This window comes from Branchiostoma belcheri, unplaced genomic scaffold (genome assembly GCF_001625305.1).
Source record: "Branchiostoma belcheri isolate BF01 breed outbred unplaced genomic scaffold, Haploidv18h27 scaffold56, whole genome shotgun sequence".
NCBI classification, from domain to species: domain Eukaryota; kingdom Metazoa; phylum Chordata; class Leptocardii; order Amphioxiformes; family Branchiostomatidae; genus Branchiostoma; species Branchiostoma belcheri.
The window spans coordinates 1,364,888-1,390,646 of NW_017804198.1; the positions used below are offsets into that span (position 1 = coordinate 1,364,888).

At 42.5% G+C, this 25,759-nt stretch overlaps 2 protein-coding genes across 2 annotated transcripts; one reads left to right on the forward strand and one right to left on the reverse strand.

Moving 5' to 3' along the window:
• Window positions 1–6,094: 6,094 nt before the first annotated feature.
• On the forward strand, window positions 6,095–9,019 carry LOC109481501 (filaggrin-2-like). Its single transcript, XM_019784079.1, has 2 exons — window positions 6,095–6,266; window positions 7,770–9,019. The coding sequence occupies exons 1-2, from the start codon at window positions 6,095–6,097 to the stop codon at window positions 9,017–9,019; spliced, it is 1,422 nt and encodes a 473-aa protein (XP_019639638.1).
• A 6,822-nt stretch (window positions 9,020–15,841) lies between these two features.
• On the reverse strand, window positions 15,842–24,045 carry LOC109481526. The gene is given in 5 exon segments (XM_019784102.1): window positions 15,842–17,810; window positions 18,507–18,710; window positions 18,713–19,813; window positions 20,893–20,993; window positions 23,705–24,045. Coding segments are annotated over 5 exon segments (3,585 nt in total). The 5' UTR covers window positions 24,019–24,045; the 3' UTR covers window positions 15,842–15,945.
• Between the last annotated feature and the right edge of the window lie 1,714 nt (window positions 24,046–25,759).

Genomic DNA, 25,759 nt, shown 5'->3' on the forward strand with positions numbered 1-25,759 from the left:
GTTATCTTGATGACAAGAAAAAACACAAGAAACAAAGGTCAACTGCAGTGACATAGAAACCCTCACGGGGCCCATCTTTGAACTTGACCTCGGCATTTTCAACGGTAACTTGCCCACTAAAAATAATGAACATCCATTTAAGGATTCTCGAGATATCTTGATGACAAGGAAAAAACACCAAAAACCAAGGTCAACTACAGTGACTTAGGAACCCCCCACGAAGCCCATTTTTAGCCTTGACAATGGCCACCCCTAAATCAACCTGCCTGCCAAAAATCGTGAACCTCGGACCTTGCCTTCAAGAGTTATCGTGCCTAATCTGCCAAACAGTGCAAACCCGATTTCATAACCTTCTCCGAAGGCATAGCCTTCAGTCGAAGGCAACAAGAGTTACACGACCTCATACATGTACCTTCGCCAATCTTCATGTTAAGCGTTCAAACTGACATTTTCAAGGTGATCATACAAATTATAAGAGCCTCGGCTGAAAATTATATCAATTGATCATATTCTCCACCAAATGACGGTCTTATCTTTAGAAATAAGACTATTCTAGCATTTCCTCATAAATTATGCAAAATAATGTCCCGATTTGAATATATTATGTCTAGTTAAGTTCAGATTCACTGAACTTCCAAGTATGTCAAATATAAAGTTCCCAACAGTTACCACTATAAAACTGTACCAATTTCAGATAAACTATGCAATCAATATCTGCGAATCTTCCTGCCGTTCTCATTACATAAAAGTGTTTCATAGCCCTAATATCGAACACAGCAGATTGATAGAATTTCTTCATTAATTATTTCTTCATTAAATATTTCTTCCTAAATTAGATGCGTCACCCGGTTTTTATTTATCCTCTCTTGAAGTTTTTTTTTTAACAAACCGTCCTGCAGTTCCAAATATCAACACCGGAAGTTCCGCTGCAGTACCTATCTAGGGCCACTAGGGGGCCCAAAGTCTCATTTCCAGTTTTCATCACATTCTACCAGCTCACTAAGAATGAAACCAACCAGCCGTTCTTGAGTTATCTTGTTGACCGATGACTGAGGGCGTATAGATACGGAACCACCCAAGGCGGTTTACATGTGGTTTACCCCGAAGCCGGTTTCAAGTGGCTCCATCTGAACGCTCCGAAATCACATTGAAAGCGCCTCGATCCCAAGCCACTTCTAGAGGTGGTTTCGAATCGCTTTCCCCGAATCGCGATTTGCGTCTGAACGCAATGTGATTTCAATGTGACTTCGCCTGGTCATGGATTACGGAGTGATATTTCTTTTTTTATATGCAATACCAACTTTTACGTGGCAGCAACTTAAAGAGCGGTAATGGTCAAATAATGTGTCCGTTCTAGGGCGAGCTTCGCCGCCTCTGGCGGGACCACGTCGGCATTCGGCCGAGATACGCTGGGAGGGGGGCATCAGCAAGCAGGTCGTTGACCTCTGACATTAATAACACGCCGCCTTGCGTGTTATCATCAAACAGCAATAAATGTTGCTCAAGCGTATTGTGTTCGGACACGGTTTCACAGGTGTGTGTGGCACGTGGACCAGATGTGAGGAATGTGAGTTACCCGAATCGCGTCTTGGGTGGTTCCGTATAGACACGGCCTGACAGAATGAAAGAATGACGAACGCACCTGAAACAAGTCAACATTTATCTCGCACCCTGCATCGTCATGTCATAAATGTTAATGTTATTTAAGTAGCCAGCTTCAGACAATTAACACCACGTGACTAATCCTGGGTTGTTTGTCACACGGCGTTACGGATCGGTTATCGAAGGAGGCAGACACACCATAGAAGAACAGCAATCTGTGCCCGAGTTCCTGTCAAGAAGTGACAACTGCAGCTATTCTGACCAACTTGAAAGGTGCGTGTCTGCGAGTGGATAAACTATTAAGGTATAATCTAATGTCGCCAGTTTGTCACTGGCCTACGGCTAGGCTGGAAATCAAATGTTAATTGTAATGGGGGGCTTTATTTCAAGCACTTTACAGCCCGAAGGCTGAATTACATGTCCCGTACATTGTATGTATGTCTAAGTCAAGCAGTGTATCTTTTGTCTACACTTTTCTACATATGTTTGTTATGTGTCTGTTAAGTCTTGACCTGTACCTAGTCGTGGCATGAATGTACAATAAAGGTATTTCATTTAATTTCATTGAAAGTTTTCCTGAAAAAAAAACTGTATAAAACAACTTGTGACTAAACAATTATCACTTGTAACACTACAGCCAACATTCATTAAAAGTACTAATTAAAAGATTGAAATATAACAGCATGTACGTGTAGTGGGGTCGCATTACAGAGTACTGTTTAAAAGCTGGACCAGGTTCTCCAAGTAGATGTGACGGGGGAAGATTTGCCCTTTTCTGACTGTTGGCAATGGTATAAATAGCTGGGAGAGAAAACGTTTAACAATATTCCAAATTAATATCTGCTTGGAGGTAAGGTTACATGTAGGGGGTACAAAGGGTGGTGCGCCATGATAGTTTTATTTGCTGACGTGGCACTATTGGCAAAAATGGCTGGAAGTAAAAACTTCGGATAAACCATGCAACATTGCCAAGAAACTTTCTGTTTAAAATTCTTTAAGGCTTGATGTTATGTTACGACCATATTACTTTTCAAAATGAACACGGCAACACAGCTTATATGTCTACATTTACCAGGAGATTTGTGTACGTACAATTGCATTATTCCAAGGACATAGAACGTCCTTGATTATTCAAAAGAGTGCGTGCACGTAACTAAGAAACACATTCCTATAGTGGCTATTTTGATGACATTTTAGAAATAGGAACCTTTAAGATTTATAAGAAGTGTACAATTTTCTAGTCTTACGACGTCTTTATTGGTTTTCCAACCGCAAACATACATATGCAGGGGAAGACACAAGTCTTCCTGAAGTGGGTAGTTCGTTACAATCAACACATAATACAATACAATCAATGAACAATAAACAGTTGTAAAATACAGCATAAAGATGACAAAATTGGACGCAGATACAGCATGGGGTAGCTCATGAAACAGTCTTCTGCTGATTCCTTGCCTGGGAGGTCCAAACAGGGCCATAAGAAGGAGTTCAAAGGAGAACAATATCAATATTTAAGCAGCAAGTCTCAGACAATTAACAGGCCCATACGATAACCACTGGAGACAGGGGCCCCGCCGGGTAGTTCACGGGCTGTTTTCCTGCATTTTCGGGCGCGGCTGCCGGGCTCTTTTATGAGACGGATGGGGAAGCAGATTTTTCATAGGGCCAGAGCAAGTCATGTTTATTGCGCGCAGTAATTTTCGCCTGTTTTAAAAAAAAGAACAAAAAAGAAATTTTGTTGTCCTCTGCCGGAACGTGCATGGCATATACATGTAAAGAGAAGAGACAAGACAAAGGACAATTTAATGTTTTGTTGCAAGTATTTCAATCCTTTCATATGTGATGGTGGCTGTGTATATGTGATATTCCCACTGAATCAAAGCCATATGTTCAATTAGACTTTTATGTTGCTCGAGGTCAGTTTTGGCTTGGCTCCCTAGCCGCAAAAGCGCCACCTACATATAGCGACAAGAAGCAGCACTCCAGTCAGAAGCCTTGAGGTAATAGACATTGAAACAAGGTAAGACGACCCTGGCTGTCCCAGTACCTCCTACACGTTCTGCCAACCTGATGAAATTTACCGCGACATCTCAGGGTGCTGCTCTGTCTTTGTAAGAACATTTCCCTTGCCTCAATTTAGTTTTTTGCTTGTTTCACACAACCAGTAAATGCCTTTAGGCGTAAGACACCAGTACAGTGTGGGGTGTGCCGATGACGTTGACCTGTCCAGGTCAATCCCCTGTCGGTCATGTGGCACAGACAACACTATGTCAGCAGAAGCGTTTCAACTCGACACGTGGGCTGGTCAAAATGACATGATACTGAACGGGAAAAAGAGTCATCAGTTGCAGATCTGCTTCAGTAGGAACATTCCTGTATCCCCACCCTTGTCTCTTGGAGGCGAACTTGTTCCTGTTACAACAACTGCAAAGGGCCTCGGGTTTACTTTTGACAGTACTTTATCCTGGCAAGCACATGTAAAGTCAGCAGTTTCCAAGACCTCCAGCAGGCTGCATTATTTGCGGTTATTGACAAAACAAGGAATGAGTGTCGCCGACTTGGCGCAAGTGTATCTGTCGCTGATTCGCCGTATACTAGAGTATGGTCATGTTTTGCTCGTTGGCTGTAGTGACGAGCTGTCCACAAGTATGGAACGAGTACAAAAAACGCGCAGTGCGCATCATCTCCCTCGGAGGAAATCGACCAGTTCCAAAGCTCCCTTCTCTGAAAGAAAGGAGGGAAGCGGCCGTTTTGAAGCTGTTCACAGCTATGATAAAGCCTGAGCACCCACTATGACTTAGTGCCCCCCCCCCCCAACGGTCCACAGCTACAGGTAGATGTTTGCGGAACAACAGTGCCTTCAATGTGCCAAAAGCCAGGACTGAGCGGCTGAAAAGGTCATTTGTTTACTGTGCGATAAAACTTTACAACGAGTCTGTTTCATGAGCTACCCCATGCTGTATCTGCGTCTAATCTTGTTATTACCTCCGGGGGAGGAGACATCCTTCCGCGGAAGGGTTTTGTGAGAGATTTAGATTTTCAAGTTCGCAGCTGTTTCTCGCGTTTGGGTGGACGGATTCCTTTGAGACTCGGTTTATGTTTTGCTATTGGGCTGCAGATGATGCACATTCTTTTGTTTTTATTGTGTATGTGTTTTCGGGCGTGAAAATGTTGCATTTTGGTGGCCCCAAAACACCCCTTTGAACGTGAAAGTGGTGGCGACCGTTGACCTTTGGCATGTTTGAGCTATTCTCGGTCTGGTCCAGGTATATGACCCCTCACACAGAGGGGTGTCCGGTGTCGACAAATTATTTGTTTAGAACCCTATATAAAAATATACAATTAAAAGCCCGGAGGTATAAAATCTCGGATTTTACTTGTCTTTATGCTGTATTTTACTACTGTTTATTGTTCATCGATTGTATTGTATTATGTGTTGATTGTAACAAACTACCCAATTCAGGGAGACTTGTGTCTTTCCCTGCATATGTATGTTTGCGGTTGGAAAACCAATAAAGACGTCGTACAGTGAGACCGGACTATAAGGTTTTTATCAGTCACACCGGGAAGGCCCTTGACCCTTTTCAATAAGTGCGGAGGGATCTTAAGGGTTAAACTTAAACGTGTTTGTGGTGTGTAACTTTCCTTAAACATGAGACATTCAGCTTTACCTCGCATTATAACTGTAGCTAGGTATTCATTACTCGGTGAAGGTCATGACCTCCGGACGGAGTATTGTGGGAAGCCTTTTTTTCGTGTTCGTAGCTAGAACACGAGTTTCCCTCTGTTTAATCATGTTATTTTATACGTCGTCTGCGGGCATGCCCTTGATGATGCACGTATTTTTATTTTTGCTGTAGCTGTTTTTGTGGTCAATGTAATAAATCTAAAGCACCCCTAAATTTAAGAAGCACGTGGATGCGGTCGCAAAAAAAAACGTTGTTTTGAATAGCGGGGGGGGGGGTGTTTCTTTCAGGCAGATACGAATTTTGGTCGGTGATTGAAAACAGCTGTTTCGTCGCATATAATCGAAATGGTGAGCCGTTCTCTAATGTGTTCGCAGTGAAAATTCATTGTTGTCTTCGCTGTATTTCTTCGTAATTGGGCATGTGGTGTGCTGTTATGTCTGTGATGATGCACGTGGTTTTCTTTTCACCCTAGCTGTTTTTATATTGAGGTAAATTCATATTTCAGAAACACCCCTATTTTTATAATCCCTTGGAATAGGCCGTAGCTTAAGTAGCTGTGTTGTAGGCGCGTTTCTCTAAACAGATATTAGGTGGTTGTAGTGTATAATCGTTTGCGAGTATCTGTTTGGATTGTGACTTGTTTGCTCCTACTACGATACCTTATCAAAGAAATAATATGTAGTAAATGAAAGATATTGTTACGAAAGATGATTGTCATGTTGTTGATCATATGTATTTGAAAAATATAAAACTTCAGTGGCCTTACTGAGGAGCTTCCCGTTCTACTCAGGTTGCAGTACATCATGGGAAGAAAGCTGAGACACGTGCTGATTTTCCTTCTCGTCATCCTGAAAGAATCCAACATGCCAGAAGCATACTGCGGGTGTAAACCATCATCACTCTGCAAAGAAAACCTAGGCCTAACCAGCATCCCTCAGAACCTTCCAACATCCATCTCTGGCTTGGATTTAGGAAGTAATCGGATCAAAACTGTAAAACAGTCTGAGCTGTTAAAGTATAAAAAATTGTGTAACTTGTGCCTGCAAAAAAACTTGATAACAAAGATTGAAGCTGGCACATTTGCGAATTATCTCCCACGGCTAGAGTATTTGTCAATCCATGCAAACAAGATAGCAGAGATTCAGCCTGGTTCATTCGTAAACCTTCCCCAGCTACGAAAGGTGTGGCTGGGTACCAACCAGATAACTACCATCCATTCTAGTACATTTGCAAATCTTCCCCAGCTACAAGAGTTGTACCTGGATACCAACCAGATAACTACCATCCACCCTGGTACATTCACAAATCTACCCCAGTTAAAAGAGTTGCACCTGCTTGACAACCAGATAACTACCATCCATTCTGGTACATTTGCAAATCTACCCCTGCTACATTCATTGGAACTCGAAAACAACCAGATAACTACCATCCATTCTGGTGCACTTGCAAATCTTCCCCAGATACAATCGTTGGAACTGGGAGGCAACCAGATAACTACCATCCATTCTGGTATATTTACAAATCTGCTCCAGCTAAAACAGTTGTTCCTGTACGGCAACCAGATGACTAGTATCATCCATCCTGGTGCATTTGAAAATCTGCCCCAGCTACAAGTGTTGGACCTGGGTGACAACCAGATAACTACTATCCATTCTGGTACATTTGCAAATCTGCTGCAGCTAAATGACTTGTTCCTGTACGATAACCAGATAACTACCATCCATTCTGGCATATTTGCAAATCTGCCCCGGCTACAAACGTTGGAACTGGGATGCAACCAGATAACCACCATCCGTTCTGGTACATTTGAAAATCTACCCCAGCTTAAAACGTTGACCCTGCACGACAACCAGATAACTACTATCCATTCTGGTACATTTGCAACTCTGCCCCAGCTACAAGAGTTGTGGCTGAACGACAACCAGATAACTACCATCAATTCTGGTGCATTTGGAAATCTGCCCCTATTCAAACGTTTGGAACTTCAGAACAACAACATGTCGACCATTCCCCTGTCAGTCTTCTGCTTGTTCCCATCTACTATCAGAATAAGGCTTGACGGGAACCCCTGGCAGTGTGACTGTAGGGTGGCTCCCTTTAGACTCATTCAGGCATTAAAAGACCAGATAATATGTGCCCAACCCGCCAAAGTTCAGGGACAGAAGCTTACAGATGTCAATCCTAAAGAATTGATGTGTAAAGAGCCAACCATATCACCTTTCACTGTTGATAGCTGTTCAGCCGCAGAGTCAACATCTTCAGTTGGCAACGCAGAAAGTGCTGATATCTGTTACAATGCAACCCTCACCTCTCGATATCACTGGTTCTTTAAACGCACTGCCGGTTCCTCAGCACATCCTGCCGAAAACACAAGCAAAACAAGAGCAACGGTAACTCAGCCCCTTGCAATCACTTCAGACAAACCTGAATCTGCTCTCTTCCCCCTACCTTTTCTCATTAGCTCATTCTGCGGTCCAGTTATTGTCATTGTCCTGATTGGCACAATATTGGTCACAGTTTGGTACAAGAGGAGGACCAGACATCCCCCATTAGGTCCAAATCCCGGTGTTGTTGGGAGCAACACAAACACAGCAGTTTCGGTGATGAGCAGTGGCCATCAGAGAAGGCAGGGTCATTCTCAGGCTAACATTCAATCTCTGACAGTTGGAAATCTATCCAATGTTCAAGTGATGGCTGCTTTAAAGCAAAACGCTGGGTATGTAGGTGTGGGAACAGCACCAACTGAACAAGCATATACAGAAATGGCCAGTGGTCATAATCAGACAGGGCAGGGTCAGTCACAGGCCACCACTGAATTCAACACAAACACCACTACCGTAATGACCAATGGCGATGATCACCAGTATGAAGATATTGACAACCATCGTGTTGAGGCAGGGCAGGGTCAGTCTCAGGTCATTACTGAATCCAACACAAATACCACAGCTATTGTAATGACCAGTGGTCATGATCAGACAGGGCAGGGTCAGTCTCAGGTCATTACTGAATCCAACACAAATACCACAGCTACTGTAATGACCAGTGGTCATGATCAGACAGGGCAGGGTCAGTCTCAGGTCATTACTGAATCCAACACAAATGCCACAGCTGCTGTAATGACCAGTGGTCATGATCAGACAGGGCAGGGTCAGTCTCAGGTCATTACTGAATCCAACACAAACACCACAGCTACTGTAATGACCAGTGGTCATGATCAGACAGGGCAGGGTCAGTCTCAGGTCATTACTGAATCCAACACAAATACCACAGCTACTGTAATGACCAGTGGTCATGATCAGATAGGACAGGGTCAGTATCAGCCCCTAATCAAATCCAACACAAACACCACAGCTACTGTAATGACCAGTGGTCATGATCAGACAGGGCAGGGTCAGTCTCAGGTCATTACTGAATCCAACACAAATACCACAGCTACTGTAATGACCAGTGGTCATGATCAGACAGGGAAGGGTCAGTCTCAGGCCATCGTTGAATCCTTAGATGCTGAAAATCTATCTTATGGCACAGGACTGACTACCTCGCAACTAAATTCTCAGTACGGAAACCATAAACCAAACACCACAGCTACTGTAATGACCAGTCGTCATGATCAGACATTGAAGGGTCAGTCTCAGGCCATCCCTGAATCCTTAGATGCTGAAAATCTATCTTATGGCACAGGACTGACTGTCTCGCAACTAAATTCTCAGTACGGATACCATAATTGAAACCATTATGAAACATGTTTGAACTGCGATATCCAACACAAGAAATTGGACTCGCCCAAATTTTTGACTGTGCAACTCCAATTTTTGTCAAGGAATGAGCAATCCACCGCTTCCGTGACGTCACGCAGATAACACGCGTAACTCCCAGTGATCATAGGTTACAGGAAGTCTGTGGCGGCCCTCGTCTCTGTTGAGGGATGGTTGTGCTTCCCTGAAGCGGTAGATTGCTCATTCCTTGACAAAGACTGGAGTTTCGAAATCGTCCAATTTCTTGTGTTGGGCAACCAGTAAGTGAGAAAGACCGCTGAAAGACCCTTGATCGATCTAATGTTTTTGACTCTCCGCAGTCTTTCTATTGTTTCCCTTATGTTTTATTCCAACCTTGACCTATACTGACATTAATTTTGTTAATGCCCAGAGAAACATTTTGAAGGAAACCCTAACAGAAACAATCCTAAGGCACAAACATTTCCTATATCACATTATTGTGTAAGTTCCTCCACACTTAGTTTAACATGAATCCGGTAGAAACCCTATCTAATGGCACAGTGTAACTATCAACTGCATGGTAGTTTTCACTATACGAAAATGTAGAAAAACCATACAGATTGCACTACTATATAAACATGGTAGATATTTAGTGGCTTGGAGGAACTGACTATTTCAACTTTCTGAAACTCAGTGCACCAAGGTATAGACCTTTCCCCCTCAAACTCTGTTCTCATAGTAGTAATATTTCAGCATTATTAGTCTTATTACCTTCGCCAAGAAGGTTATGTTTTCGTAGGCGTTCGTGTATGTGTCTGTCTGTAAACACGATAACTTGAGAAGGTTTAAATGGATTGACTTCATATTTGGTAGGTGGGTAGGTCTTGATGAGACCTCAAAATGATTAGATTTTGGGCCCCCCTAGCGGCTTCTTATGGTACTGCAGCTGAACTTCCGGTTTTGCTATCACGTGATCTGGAAGTGCTAGGGTCACGAAATTTGGATGGTAGGTAGGTCTTGTGCTGGGTGACATATGTTTGGGCCCCCTAGCGGCTCGCTCAGGAACTGCAGGGGCATTTCTTTGAAACTATTCATAAGATGATAACTCAAGAACCGGTGGACGGATCATCATGATTTTTGGTATGTAGGTAGCTTAAGTGGCGCTTGACATAATCATGTGACAATTATGCCAATCTGGATGTAATTTGCATAATTAATGAGGAAATTCTATAAGTCAGCTGCATTACATTATAGGACTATTGAAGCTTGTGACATATGTAATTGAGAACGAGAGAAACACAGACAGATATTGATTATGTAAATTAACACTTAATTTGCATAATTAATGACAAAATGTTATAATTCCATAATGGTAACTGTCTGGAATTTCATACTTGGGGTATTTGAAAGTTAAGTGAAAGTGAACATCATTAAACATAATATTCAAATAAGGACCTCATTTGCATAATTTATGAGAAAATGATAGAATGGCTTTCTAAATGTTAAGATAAGGCTGTCTTTTAACCCTCAACAGTACACCTTCCCGGACTGATTAATCTGTACACCTGGGGTCCGCGCGGACCCCAGAACAGTTTTTTCTAATTTTTAGAAATTATCAACATGCTCCTAGCTCAATTGTTTTGCAAACTGATGTGGGAACCTCTGTGTCCACATTACATACAAAAATCATACATTTTGAACTTTTTCTATTTTTTGGTGAAGAAAAGAAGACAAGAAGAAATACCCGATTTTTAAACCCATTTCAGACTGAAGGGGCTTTTGAGGCCCAACTTTGATCTCAGATAGCGGCTAAACGGCTTGCGCTAGAAGTATCAAATTTGGAGACCTTTCCTAAAATGTCTCTGGAAAAAAGTTCATATTAGTTTAATACTAGTAAGTTGATGTTTTTTTGTGTTGCCATGGCAACGGGTTTCTAGCAGGCAGTTTTTTTTAAAGTAGAAGTAATTTTGGTTTAAACATAAAAATTTTCTGAGTTTTATATTAAATTACACTTCTTTTCCAACATTAACATCATCTTACATAATTAAATATAAGTTAAAACATTTAATATGCATGTAGTATGCTAATTTGATGACGTCATTGGTTAAAATCCAATATGGCGGACTATATTATTAGGTCTGACGTCATATGACGTCATAATTACACCAAAGTTATTAAAATTTAATTCTATTACTACACCATTCTCTGAAAACTTGGTACACATACGATGAGTGCGTAAAAACATATAAAAACGGAAATAAGGTAATGTATAAGAACGCCAGTGTATCCATTATGATCGAAAGCCGGCTGGGGTCCGCGCGGACCCCAAAAGAAAATCAGATATAATTTTTTTCATAAACGGTAGAAATGGAGTTTTCTGCACTGTTTTGAGAGACAACTTTGTGGGTGACAATTACCTAAAATTTCAGAAAAAAATCTTTAGAAACAAAAAAGATATTACAGAATATATAGTGCTGGGGTCCGCGCGGACCCCAGGTGTACTGTTTAGGGTTAATGGAGAATATGATCAACTGATATAATTCATGCAAATAAGGATCCTATTTGCATAATCAGGAGGAATAATCTTTACTTTGTTAGTCACAGGGATTAACATCGTTTGGCGAAGGTATGAGATCGTGGGACTCTAGTTTGAAATGAATGGGGTTCGTGAGCCTTGGTTAGTTCGCTATTTTGCAACGTTTGTATTTGCAGAATCTAATTTACAAAGTCAATGAGGACATCCTGATTTATTCCAAGGTAGGACTATCTAAACTATGTAATGGGGAACAAGAATGAATGAATGAATGAATGAATGAATGATTGAATGAATGAATGAATGAATGAATGAATGAATGAATGAATGAATGAATGCCAACAGAAAAGCGGAGACGTGGTCGCCCTTCTTTAACTCTGAAGAAGGTGATAGAGGAGGACATAGGTCTGGGCGGTGCTAAACTGTCCTCTGTCATGCGTGACAGGAACTTGTGGAGGCAGTACATAGTGTCACCTGAAGGATGACCTGAACTGAACTTATTGCTCAACAGCTGTACAGATACAATGCATGCCATAATGACTGCAATCAATACAATACTTGTCTATTCTTTAAAAAAAAGGAACATCGGCAAATATCAATCATGCAAATAAAGAAGAAGCTTGCATAATTAATGATTAAATATTTTAATTTTGTAATGCTAACTGCCGAGAATATGATACTTATTAAGTTATTGCAATTGGAATGAGTGAAGGAAAACATCATTAAACATAACTTATTAAAATCAGGGCCTCATTAGCATAATTCATGCGTAACTGCTAGAATAGCTTAATTAATGATTAAATATTTTAATTTTGTAATGCTAACTGCCGAGAATATGATACTTATTAAGTTATTGCAATTGGAATGAGTGAAGGAAAACATCATTAAACATAACTTATTAAAATCAGGGCCTCATTAGCATAATTCATGCGTAACTGCTAGAATAGCTTTCTTTGTTAAGATAAAACTGCTATTGAGTGGAGAATACCATCAACTGATATAATTATAACATTTATAATTCGTCAGTCCATCCAATACGTCATCCGACGATGGTCAACAATCAAATGTTGTGCGTTCCTACTCAAATATGATATATATTAACAGTAACTAAACATAAGTTGTACATGTATTACTTTCATGTGATTAAATACAATATAAATAAGAGCGATGAAAATATTTACCCGGGCAGATGACATGTATAGTACATGATGTTATACATTTATTAGTTGTAACTGGTACTTCCGTGAGTAGTGTCATCAGGTTTGTAAGTCACTGAATAAGAAGACTCTTTTTATACGCGTCCGAGCGACTCAGTTACGTTTGGGACCGCATTCGTAAGAAGTACATCTTATTACACTCCTGTACGTTTGGGACCGCGTTGTGGATACCGTTCCCTGTAGCTTTGGTCCACATTGTACAGCACAACTGCTAATCAGATTTGCCCTGAAGAAGGTGACAGGCGGTCACTGAACACTGAATAAAACATTCTGTTGTGTGCAAGCAGATTCTGTAACTGATAAACTTTTACCACTTTTTCGTCCCTCCACCAAAGGAGTTTTTGGACACCGACTCAGAACTGTTGAGTGTCAATAGCATCAAGAGACATAACCATACTCTGTGATTGCTCAATATAATCCTGAGCCTTTTCTTGATAACCAAATTCACCCCATGCCAACCCTAATTTGAAGAGTATCTTGGCAATGTCCATATGTGCAGTGTTGCCTCCATAGACTGTTTTCATCATCGTCAGTGACTGTTCCAAGTACCCAATTGCTCTTTTCTGATCGCCGACCTTACTCCAAGAGGATCCCAACTCTAAAAGTGACAAGGCAACAATGTATGAGTGTTTCTTGTTGTTGCCATGTAGTGTTTTGCGCATAGTTGAGCATGACTGCTCGAAGTAGCTGATTGCTTTCTTGTTGTCACCGAGTTCACTCCAGGACAGCCCCAGGTTATAAAGCGTCCCTGCACTTTCCGGAGTTGCCTTGTCGTCTCCATAGATGGTTTGCTGCATCGCCAGTGACTGTTCGTAGTAGCTGATAGATTTTCTTCCATCCAGCCTACTCCAAGATGTTCCCAGTGTGTCAAGTGTCCTGACAACATCTTGATGTGGCGTGTCTCGTCCATAGATAGTTTCCATCATTGACAGGGACTGTTCGAGATGGTGAATCGCCTTTCTGTCATCTCTGAGTTTACTGCATGAGATACCCAGGTCAGTAAGTAACCGTGCTACATTTGTGTCTACAGTATTGGGTCCATTGATGGTTTTCTCCATTGTCAGTGACTGTTCATAGTATCTGATAGCTTCTTTCTGATCGCCAAGTTCATCCCAGGATAATCCTATGTTTCGAAGTAAAAAGGCAATGTATGGATCTGGTGTATTGTCTCCACATGCAGTTTTCGCCACTCCTAGCGCCTGTTCAAAGTAGCTGATTGCTTTCTTCTGATCTCCAAGCCCTCTCCAAGATGCTCCCAGCAATTCAAGTGGCTTGGCTATGTCATGATGTGCCTCCTTGTCCCCATAGATAGTTTTCGCCGTTCTCAGCGAATGTTCATAGTACCTGATAGCTTCTTTCTGATCGCCAAGTTCATCCCAGCATAATCCTATGTTTCGAAGTAACAAGGCAGTGTTGTCTCCACATGCAGTTTTCGCCACTCCTAGCGCCTGTTCAAAGTAGCGGATCGCTTTCTTCTGATCTCCAAGTTTTCTCCAAGATTCTCCCAGCAATTCAAGTAGCTTGGCTATGTTATGATGTGCCTTGTTGTCTCCATATGCATGGATAGTTTTCGCCGTTCTCAGTGACTGTTCAAAGTAGCTGATTGCTTTCTTTTCATCTCCGAGTTCACTCCAGCACATTCCCAGGTTACTAAATGTCTCGACAACTTTCGGGTGTGCCATGTCGTGTCCGTGGATGATTTCCTTCATCGCTATGAACTGTTCGTAGTAGCTTACCGCTTCCCTGTATGTATATAATGATATACAAGATGATATAAAAATGCATATGTGAGTAGAAGAAAGGACATACCGTGAATCATCCTCAGAGCTGAAGCAAACTTCTCTTCCGCTGTGTCTAGCTTCCCATCAGTCAGTGCGCGGTCCCCTTCCGTCAAGCTGCGTGTTGATTGGTGGGTGGGAAAGTTACAAGGTCACAGAGCTACAGGTTGTTTCTGAAAGCTGCGAGTTGATTGGTGGGTGGGAGATTCACAAGGTCACAGAGCTACAGGTTGTTTCTGAAAGCTACGTGTTGATTGGTGGGTGGGAGAGTCACAAGGTCTCAGAGGTCACTGCTACATCCATGGTAGTAGTTTTTTAGCGAAGTAACCAAGGTCCAAAAACTCGAGTCTTTCATTTGCAAAGTTTGCAGAATGTAATTTACAAAATAATGAGGACATTTATCAATATGTTTAATCCCAAGATAGGATTTGATATGTGTAATTGAGAACAAGAATGAATGAATGAACTTTATTGCTCAACAATTGTACAGATCGATAAAATGCATGCCATAATGACAATGCAATCAATGCAATGATACTAGTCTATTCTGAAAACAGGAACATCGACAGATATCAATCATGTAAATGAAGAAATAACTTGCAAAATTAATGATGAAATATTTCAATTCGTTAATGGTAACTGCCGAGAATGTTATACTTATTGCAATTGGAATGTATGATGGAGATCATCATTGAACATAACTTATTCAAATCAGGGCCTCATTAGCATAATTCATGAGGAACTACTAGAATAGCTTTCTTTGTGAAGATAAAATTGTTATTGAGTGGGGAATACCATCAACCGATATAACATTTATAATTCATCAGTCCATCTAATACATCATCCGACGATGATCAGCAATTAAAAGTTGTACCTTCCTACTCAAATATGATATACGATAAGAGTTGTACATGCTGTACATGTATTTCTTTAATGTGATTAAATTCTACATAAAAAAGAGCCATGAAAATATTTACCCGAGCACATGACATGAATAGTATATGATGCTATACATTTATTATTAGTTGTGACTGGTACATCCGTGAGTAGTTCCATCAGGTTGGTAAGTCACTGAATAAGAAGTCTCTATTTATACGCGTCCAAGTGACTCAGTTATGTTTGGGACCGCATTCGTAAGAAGTACATCTTATTACACTCATTGGGTTTGGGACCGCGTTGTGGATACCATTCTTTGTAACTGTATATACTAGTATGTATTTGGGGGGGGGCATCTTTAGCAGTTGTGTGCTGTACAATGTGAACCAGGCAGATTTTCCCTGAGGAAGGTGACAGACGGTCATTGAAACATCGGCTGCAGCTGAATAAAACATTCGATTGTCTGTGACTCTGTAACTGATAAACTTTTGCCCCTTTTTCGTCCCTCCACCAAAGGAGTTTTTGGACACCGACTCAGAACTGTAGAGTGCCACTAGCATGATAAGACATACTCCGTGATTGCTCGAAGAACTCCATAGCCTTTTCTTGATAACCATGTTTACCCCATGCCAACCCTAATTTGAAGAGTATCTTGGCAATGTCCATATGTGCTTTGTTGTCTCCATAGACTGTTTTCATCATCGCCAGTGACTGTTCAAAGAACCGAATTGCTCTTTCCTGATCTCCGACCTTACTCCAAGAGGATCCCAACTCTAAAAGTGACAAGGCAACAATGTATGAGTGTTTCTTGTTGTTGCCATGTAGTGTTTTGCGCATAGTTGAGCATGACTGCTCGAAGTAGCTGATTGCTTTCTTGTTGTCACCGAGTTCACGCCAGGACAGCCCCAGGTTATAAAGGGTCCCTGCACTTTCCGGAGTTGCCTTGTCGTCTCCATAGATGGTTTGCTGCATCGCCAGTGACTGTTCGTAGTAGCTGATAGATTTTCTTCCATCCAGCCTACTCCAAGATGTTCCCAGTGTGTCAAGTGTCCTGACAACATCTTGATGTGGCGTGTCTCGTCCATAGATAGTTTCCATCATTGACAGGGACTGTTCGAGATAGTGAATCGCTTTTCTGTCATCTCTGAGTTTACTGCATGAGATACCCAGGTCAGTAAGTAACCGTGCTACATTTGTGTCTACAGTATTGGGTCCATTGATAGTTTTCTCCATTGTTAGTGACTGTTCATAGTACCTGGTTGCTTCTTTCTGATCGCCAAGTTCACTCCAGCATGATCCAATGTTTCGCAGTAAAAAGGCAATGTATGGATGTACCGTGTTGTCTCCACATACAGTTGTTGTCACTCTTAGCGCCCGTTCAAAGAAGCTGATCGCTTTCTTCTGATCTTCAAGTTTTCTCCAAGATGCTCCCAGCAATTCAAGTGGCTTGGCTATGTCATGATGTGCCTTATGGTCCCCATAGATAGTTTTCGCCGTTCTCAGCGACTGTTCATAGTACCTGATTGCTTCTTTCTGATCGCCAAGTTCATCCCAGCATAATCCAATGTTTCGAAGTAACAAGGCAATGAATGGATCTGGCGTGTTGTCTCCACATGCAGTTTTCGCCGCTACTAGCGCCTGTTCAAAGTAGCGGATTGCTTTCTTCTGATCTCCACGTTTTCTCCAAGATTCTCCCACCAATTCAAGTAGCTTGGCTATGTTATGATGTGCCTTGTTGTCTCCATATGCATGGATAGCTTTCGCCGTTCTCAGCGACTGTTCAAAGTAGCTGATTGCTTTCGTTTCATCTCCAAGTTCACTCCAGCACAATCCCAGGTAACCGAATGTCTCGAAAACTTTCGGGTGTGCCATGTCGTGTCCGTGGATGATTTTCTTCATCTCTATGAACTGCTCGTAGTAGCTTATCGCTTCCTTGTAATCGCCTAATGCCTGCCAGGAGTACCCAATGTTGAAGAGGACCGTGGGGATTTCTGGGTGCGTCTCGTGTTCTCCATAAACAGTTTTCGACATCACCAACGACTCTTCGAAGTAGCGTATTGCTTTCTGGTGGTTGTCGAGCTTAGACCAGGTTAATCCGATATTAAGAAGTGACGTTGCGATGTCCCGATGACACGTCTCTCCGTAGATTGCCTTCTTCATCATCAGAGACTGTTCATGGTAGCTGAGCGCTTTCTTCTGATTGCCAAGTTTATTGTAAGACAATCCTAGATTATTTAGTAACAGAGCAATGTATGGATGTACAGTGTTTTGTCCATAGATGGTCTTCGTCATCGCTAGTGACTGCTCGTAGTAGCTAATTGCTTTCTCTTCATCGCCGAGTTTACTCCAACATGATCCCAGATGCCCAAGTGAAGAGGCAACCTTCTCATGAGCCGTTTCTCCATGGACAGTTTTCCTCATCTCCAATGACTGTTCAAAGTAGCTTTTTGCCTTCTTGTGATCACCTAGATCACTCCAGCATAACCCAAGGTTTGAATGTGTCGCAGCAATGATGTCAACATATGCCGGTTTGTCACCAAAGATAGTTTTAAACATCTTTAGTGACTGTTCGAGGTAGCCCATTGCTTTCTCTGGTTTGCCAAGTATACCCCAGGATACTCCCAAGCTAGCAAGTGATGAAGCAAAGACATAATTTGCTGCGTTGTCACCATGGATAGTTTTATGTATCCTCACCGACTCTTCCAAATACTTGTTTGCCTTTATAATATCGCCATGCGATGCAAAGTATTCCCCAAACTCGACAAGTATTTCCGCGCGTATGGCCATGTCGCTACCGGCTTCCTTCAGTGCTGCTTCGAAATGCTTCATACATTTACTAGACTGGAACAATGTTTTAGCTATCCGGCCCCTGCATGCATTGGAGATATCAAAGATGGTAGTTTTGAACACACTTCTTGATTGGTCCTGCGAGTCGTATTGAACAATGTCCGGTATACACTTCTTCAGTGGGATAGCTCTGCAGTAATATCGGAATAGAATTTGAGTATCTGGAATGTGGAATTCTGACTTAAGTGTTGTGTCAGACATCTCTTCCGTCTTTGTCTGAAATTTCATTTCGGCAAGAGGCGAGAGGCTGTCCTTTTGTCCCCTGTTGGCCATGTACGTTCTCAGCCGTAGCTCTGCTGAGATACCGGTGAGAACCGTGAGGTGCGTGGCGTTCTCTTCTTGAACCTGTCCCGTCTTCTTCAGTCTGTCTATCACGGCCCACGTGCTGGCCAGGTTCACCTGACAACACAGAGCCAGAACATCGACCGCCACGCCTGGAAAACGGTAGATGTTTTCTTGACGTTGAGCAGCTTCCCGGTGGGTTCACGGGCGGAGAGCATCTCTCTGTTCTCCTGAAGGATCTGCACGGCTGACAGGCGGGACTTGAAATCGGAGAGGAGATCGTTTGTGACAACTTCATCGAGCTTTTCCCGATACTCGCCTACCAAGACTTCTTCACCAGCTAAGAAAACGAACCGCCTGAGGATGTCTGACAGGTGATATCCTTCCGTCAGTGCCACCTCCAGCTGCTGAAACGCTGCCATCTTGGCAGGAGTCTGGATGAGACTTACAGGTTGTTTCGTTTTGGTTCTGTCTCTTCCAAAAGGAGTCTTGCAAGCCCACGGCATGAAGCCGTCGAAGGAGAACCCACGAGGCGTGACGGAGTCGTAGAACCAGTCTCTCTCCTGGTCCTCGGAGTAAAAGTCGTTGAGTGACGGGATGGCCATGGCCGGGAGGATGGTCTCTCCCAGGTTGATGACCTTCAGGTGCAGGTAGTGTGTGAGGTTTATGAAGTACCTCCGTGTATCATCATCATCCTTCCCCTCCTCGGTCAGAATGGCGAACTCCAGGTCGGAGTACGGCGTCACCAGTTCTGTGGCCTGTGAGCCCAAGCCAATGAAAGCGTACTTACATGGAGGAGGACCGAGTGTGGCGATGCATTCGTCAACTAATGTCTGGATAAATGTCTGTCTATCCTTGGCGATGGTCTTGAACAGAGCTTTGACGGCCTCAGCTCGCTTTGCCTCTACTGGTAACATCTTCGGGTCATCTTCATCATATTGATATGGATTGTGTTGATGATCAATGGCTTCTACTTGTGACTTTGCGCGCGCGCGCATGTCTTCTAGTAGCTTCTGATGACGCATGGCCGAATCAGGAAGACTCGGTTTACTGTCCACATGTGCTGTGTGGTGAAGAAACCATTTCTCCGTGCCCCACAGGCTTGTCTGTATTCTGTCTTTACCTCTGTCCGTTCTGGCCATGGCTGCGTTGTACAGGGCTGCTGCCTGGGTGAATTTCCTCCCCTCTTCTGTTCTTTTGCCTCTCTGTACGTACACGTCACCGAGTCTGCACAGGCAGTCTGCCTCTTTGGTACAGTCTGGTTTGTTGGGATCTGTATGTGCACAGAAATTTAAAGCTAGTTAGCATTTGGGCAACATTAAATCTTGTTGGTAGGCTAATATCAACATTGACATTCATTGCGAATGTATGCCCAAATATGGCTAAATGCACTACGTTAGATCATATTCACATGAACGTACAATGAGGATACTATCATGAAAGTTCATCTGTGTTGGTAGTTACATGTTTAAAGTTAAAACTTTTGGTCCAACACAAAAAATTCTCTCACCTACAGCTTTCGACCAGTCACCCAGGTCTTCCTCAGTAGACTGACCCAGTGAAGCTTGTCACGTGGCTTCTTTGAAGTGTGGCGTCAACACTGGGTCAAAGGTATCTGGTTGACGATGTCGGCCCCCGTCGCGGTTCAATGAAGGGTGATGGGCCCTGATGTATATGGCTTCCTTCACCCCTCTCAAGAAATAGTCTTGTTCAGTGTCCAAGCTCTGCGTTCTGCCAAGCTCTGCCAGTTCAGAGGTGTCACAACACATCCACATAGAGCCACCCGGACACTTTGTTTCACTTGACACTGTAAGAATTTTGGACACTGAACAAGACTATTTCTTGAGAGGTGTGAAGGAAGCCATGTACATCAGGGTCCATCACCCTTCGTTGAACCGCGACAGGAGCCGACATCGTCTTCCAGATACTCCAGTGTTGACGTCACACATCAAAGAAGCCACGTGACAAGCTTCACTGGGTCAGTCTACTGAGGAAGACCAGAGTGACTGGTCGGGTGCTGGTCGAAAGCTGTAGGTGAGAGAATTTTAACTTTAATACGTAAAATGAGCTCAGGGTATTATGCTATGCTTTATCTATGTTTGTAATCAAGTCATACGTCTTCTCTCTCTCTCTCCCTCCCTCTCTCCCTCTCTCTCCCTCTCCCTCTCTCTCTCCTTCTCTCCCTCTCTCTGAAAACACGTGCTTACGGGTTATCCTGAGCATTTTGTGCTTCATTTTCTACATGAGTTTGATATTAGAAACCATACATTTTATACAGTCTATTATTTGTCCTGCACCCCTTATAAACTAATGATATACAAGTTGATATAAAGAAGCAGATGTGAGAGATACCGTGAGTTATTCTCAGGGCTGAAGCAAACTTCTCTTCCGCTGCGTCTAGCTTCCCATCAGTCAGTGCGCGGTCCCCTTCTGTCAGTTGATCATCGTAAGACCTATATAATGTGAGAGGCGATTAGTGGTATTCTAGATATGTAACGTTATAGATGAACAGGCAAGATGAACTGGGATATGCTTATTAGCGCTGCTGCTGATTTGCGCATATTTGTGCCAACATTTACATAGACCAAATGGACTCCCTCTATACTTATGTAATAGATAAGTTCCCAAGCTTTAGACATTTAGACAGAATAGAAAAATTCGAATTCCTCATGAAACTTGACAAATCCTGTATCATTAGCTCAATATGTTCGTACATCTTTAACTGCGTTAAGAAGCGAGAAGAAGCTGAACCTGTAAATAGTAGATCACATTAGTATATATAGTATGTAAGTGTCAATGCTGTATTCTTTTTCCCTGTTTATCCACGACCTGTACTTAGCTTGTTAGAGCACAAACGTACAATAAACTTCGGTATTTCATTCATTATTGTCAGACTTGCGGCGAACTGTCTGTTACCATGGTATTGTATGATAACTGGTTTTCATAGTGATGAAATCTTGACTTGTCGAAAGCGGTGTTGCATCAAAAGTTTGAACTTTAAACACATAAAATCTTGAATTGGTAGTTAATGAGAATGGTTTCCTCGAGTAAGGAGGTGTATTCGGCCACAGCAAGCTGTCAGGGAGGAGGGCGCCAAATCAGCCCCTGACAGGTACCTCGTAGATGTAACACGGGCTATATAATAATTATATATATAAGTTAGATCATATCTGAAGCATACAGGTGACGTTCATGCTAAAAAAAAAGGACGTTTCATTCCGCATTGTACGGATGTGTATGTAATCCATGGAAATGCGCACTATAAAACAGTACAATCTTTGAGACGATGGAATCATGTTTACCAAATCTTGGCTAATCTCGCAACATGAAAGGAAACTTAGACTACTTTTATATACGAGCCCAACAATTACGTTTGTTAGAGGAAAGTACAATAATAACCAAACCTGTCAAATACAACACAGCAACGTACATGTTCAGCAAAAGTCCCAATGCACTAAATTGAAGATCAATATGTTACCAGTACTATAGAAGCTGTGCTTACATGAACTGTTGACCTTTCTCGTCACGGATGCTGACGTCTGTGTTGTTTGCGGACATGACTGGTAAGCCCCGCGGCACGTCAGCTTGTTGTTGTCTGCGCTTCGAAACCTTCATGTAAACACAGCAACAAGAAAAGATCGACGGGGGCACTTTAATATAGCGCAAAGAGGTTTTTGTAGCAACACATAACAGAAGAATGAATTTTGAGTTTAAAACTTAAGTTCCACGACTTTATACTTTCGTAATGGTCAGATCGTTCCGCTTGGAGCCAAGAGGTCCAGGGTTCGATCCCCTGACCTGCCCTAATGTTATGCCCTTGGGAAATGCGTTTTAACTTCACTCAGGTGAAAAAAAATGAGTAACGTATATACTAAGCTTTTGTTAGGGACGTCCCTCAGATAGCAGGTTAAATGGAGGTCCCGTGTTCGGGGAGAGCCATACCCCGTGAACGTTGAAGAACCCACCACACCTTTCGAAAAAGAGTAGGGGCAATGCCGGCCAGTATGCGATGGTATGGCGATGGTATGATTCTACAAGTCTAGAGTTGGTGACTCATTCTAAATCACCAGTATAGCAGACTCTGAGTCAAATTGATTTTGGACACCTAAACTCCAATGACAAAAGACAGGACGTACGAATTATAATCGTTTCTCATTGATTATGCAAATACGATCTTCATTTGCAAGGTCGAATTATTATCAGTTGATCATGTAAATGGTATATTGGTAAAACATTACCCGTGCAATCGCAGCCTTTTATAGCGCTAAATTGATGCATTGTTCACAATCACATAATACACATGACATATTTAGCATATTTGCCCCACACACTTTTGTGGAGCTGTCGGAAGGGTCTGTACGGCTGCCATTCGGCGCCACCAGCTGACGTCAATACAACTTTCCCCAACTGAAGTATTCTCTCCCAATGAGAGCCTTACTGTCGACATGATAGTTATTCAGAGCTTAGCCTCTACCAGGCTTCGGAAGACGGCTGGAAAGAGTAGAAATAGGTCAAATAGAGATAACATGCCGAGGGAGTTGGTCTGCTAGAGAGAACGTACATTTTGGGGTGCGGCAAAATGTTCTCTCTAGCAGACTAACTCCCTCGGCATGCTATCTCTCTATTTGACCGATTCCGACTCTTTCCAGCCGTCTCCCGACGCCTGGTAGAGGCTAGCATGTCCTCCTTAACGATGACTCACAGACACACCCACGAACGCTACCTAAAACATAACCTTAGCTTTTTGGAAAAGGTAACAATTGGAAATGTTGATACCTTAGACAGTCCTTGCCTGATCCTAGCGGTGTACAGTAAGCGGTGAATAAGTGCCTCCCTGCCCTGGACCCTCTCACATCTCTCCAGTGCCGTGTTATACAGAGCTGTGGCTTTGGTCAGACATGTCAAGTCTCTAATTTCTGTTCCTCTTTTCAGGTACACGTCACCCAGACTCTTAATAGATTCTATTTCCAGCACACAGTCCTCGTTTACGATTCCTTCTACCATCAACTTGGTGTATTCAATCAATAAAGACTCCTTGTAGCCACCATCGGCAAATCTTTTGTCCAGACGGCGGAACTTTTCTGCCACCTTGGCAAGCGAAGACAGTTTGTTGCATGTTGTACTGGACTCGTAACTTCTCAATGTCCCTGTAGCGTTGCCTAGCCGTACTTTTTCTGCGTAACGGTCACGGTTTTGTAGACTTTCCGCCACCTCGGCGTCCTGACACCGGTGCAAAGCGGCCCTGTACAGCGCCATGGCCTTGTCCCTGAACTTCACATCTTTGCCGCGGCGTCTTCCCTTCTCCAAGTTCACGTCGCCCAGAGTTTTGAGCGCCTCCACCTCCACCGCCCTGTCCATGTCCGCCATGGCGTCCACCAGGGCGCGGAGGTAGTCTGTCTCAGTTCGCGCCAGGCCGTGTCTCTTGCTCTTGGCGTCCGCCTCGCGAAGCTTCTCACAGACCCTCAACATTTTGGACATTTTATAATACTAGTACAATGAAGACCGCGAGTCAACCATGCTTTACAATGCAGCGTCTGTTCAGTTATGAGTTGTGTCTAGGAATATATAGTGTCTGTACAGGTGTTGTTTAATATCCGGGTTCACGGCTAGGGCGGTATGTGACGGATAGGACAGCTCATTATTTACCTTAGCTGTTTTCCGTAGCTTTTGTGTGTGTCCGTCTGTCTGTCTGTTAAGGCCACAGCAAGTAAGTTTTATGGATGGCATCCTCCAAATCTAATACGAGCAGGCAAAAAAAAGGCGGGCCGAAAAAAAAAAGTTTCCCACATTTTAAAATTTTGGCTCAGTGAGGAACATCACATGATTCAGTGGGAACATCACATATACACAACCAACATCACTGCATCAAAGTAAGAAACAGAAGATTAAATCATAGCCTTTTCTTGTCTTCTCTCTTCAAAGTTATCTGCCATCCACCTTCCGGCATGGCAACAGACATCTTTGCCCATTTTCGGCATGTTGACCACTGTCAGAGGGCAACAAAATTTCTTTTTTGTTTTTCCAAATCAGGCTAAAATTAATGCACGCGCTGATGTCATCCATAAGAATTACTTGCTGCGGCCTTACACGATAACTGGAGAGCTTGGATGGATTGTCTCGATATTTGGTATGTGGGTAGGTCTTGATGAAAATTAAGTAATATGACTTTGGGTCCCCTGGCGGCTCGTTATGGTACTGCAGCGGATTTTTTTTAAAATCAAGGTCAGGAATTTTGCATGGTAGACAGCCTTTGTTGCAAGTAAAAAGTGACATGAGTTTGACGCCCCTAGCAGTTTGTTCTGGAACTGCAGGAAATTTGTTTTAAAATCTTTGAAGTACAGTTGACAGATAGTAAAAAAAAAGATTCTAAAACAGGAAGAGATGTTTGAAAGTTTTAATAAAGTACAAGTCTACACACCTACGCTTCACCAATTGGACTATCAAACTACATAAAAACACAATCTGACATGACATCTTCGTGACATCTATCCATTTAGCACTATAATGACTGATTCAGGAACATTGATTGAACCTAATAAAGTATCAGAATATGCAAGTTTCCCTACCTTTATCCTTGTATAATACATTTTGTGCCTGTAGATTTTATACTGATAGTACTGTACCAAAACATACATGTACAGGTGAGGGAAATATGAGTATTCTATTAAACTGTATCTGTATTTATGTGTATCAACTATTACAAGCCAAAAACAACACTGGCAACCAGTGTTTTTCTCAATGTCTTCGTGGACAAAATCTTTTAATGACTTTCTCCAACATTAAAAAAAAATGATACCACATTTCACCTGTAAATCGTAGCCTTGGATGCCGTCCGTTTTGGAAAGTGGCTCCTTGCACCCCCTTGTTACAGAATGGATGCCTCCCAGGCTATGAAAATTGACCCTTTTTTCTGTGTTTTCCAGTTACAAAGTATTAAAACAAAGTCTAAGCCAAAATTTCTAAAAAAATTGGAATCAGTGCAGGTAATGGTGTTGAGTTTATCCAGATTAAGTACCTATAAGATCATAGAAGTCTGAACACAAGTTTTACTCAGATCTGCCCAAGAGGATGGATAAAAGTTGTACTCAGATCCCAGCCTAATTCCACATCTATATCGCAATTTAACCTCAGTGCATCCTTATCCTTACTTATGATACATTTTACTATTGTAAAAAAAAAACTAGCAGGAATGCAGGAATCGCATAATATTTCATACAAC

Coding starts and splice junctions, on each gene's coding strand:
- LOC109481501 (XM_019784079.1), top strand. CDS start 6,095: ATGGGAAGAAAGCTGAGACACGTGCTGATTTTCCTTCTCGTCATCCTG. Junction 6,267..7,769: donor CTCTGGCTTGGATTTAGGAA/GTAATCGGATCA, acceptor TCTGCGGTCCAG/TTATTGTCATTGTCCTGATT.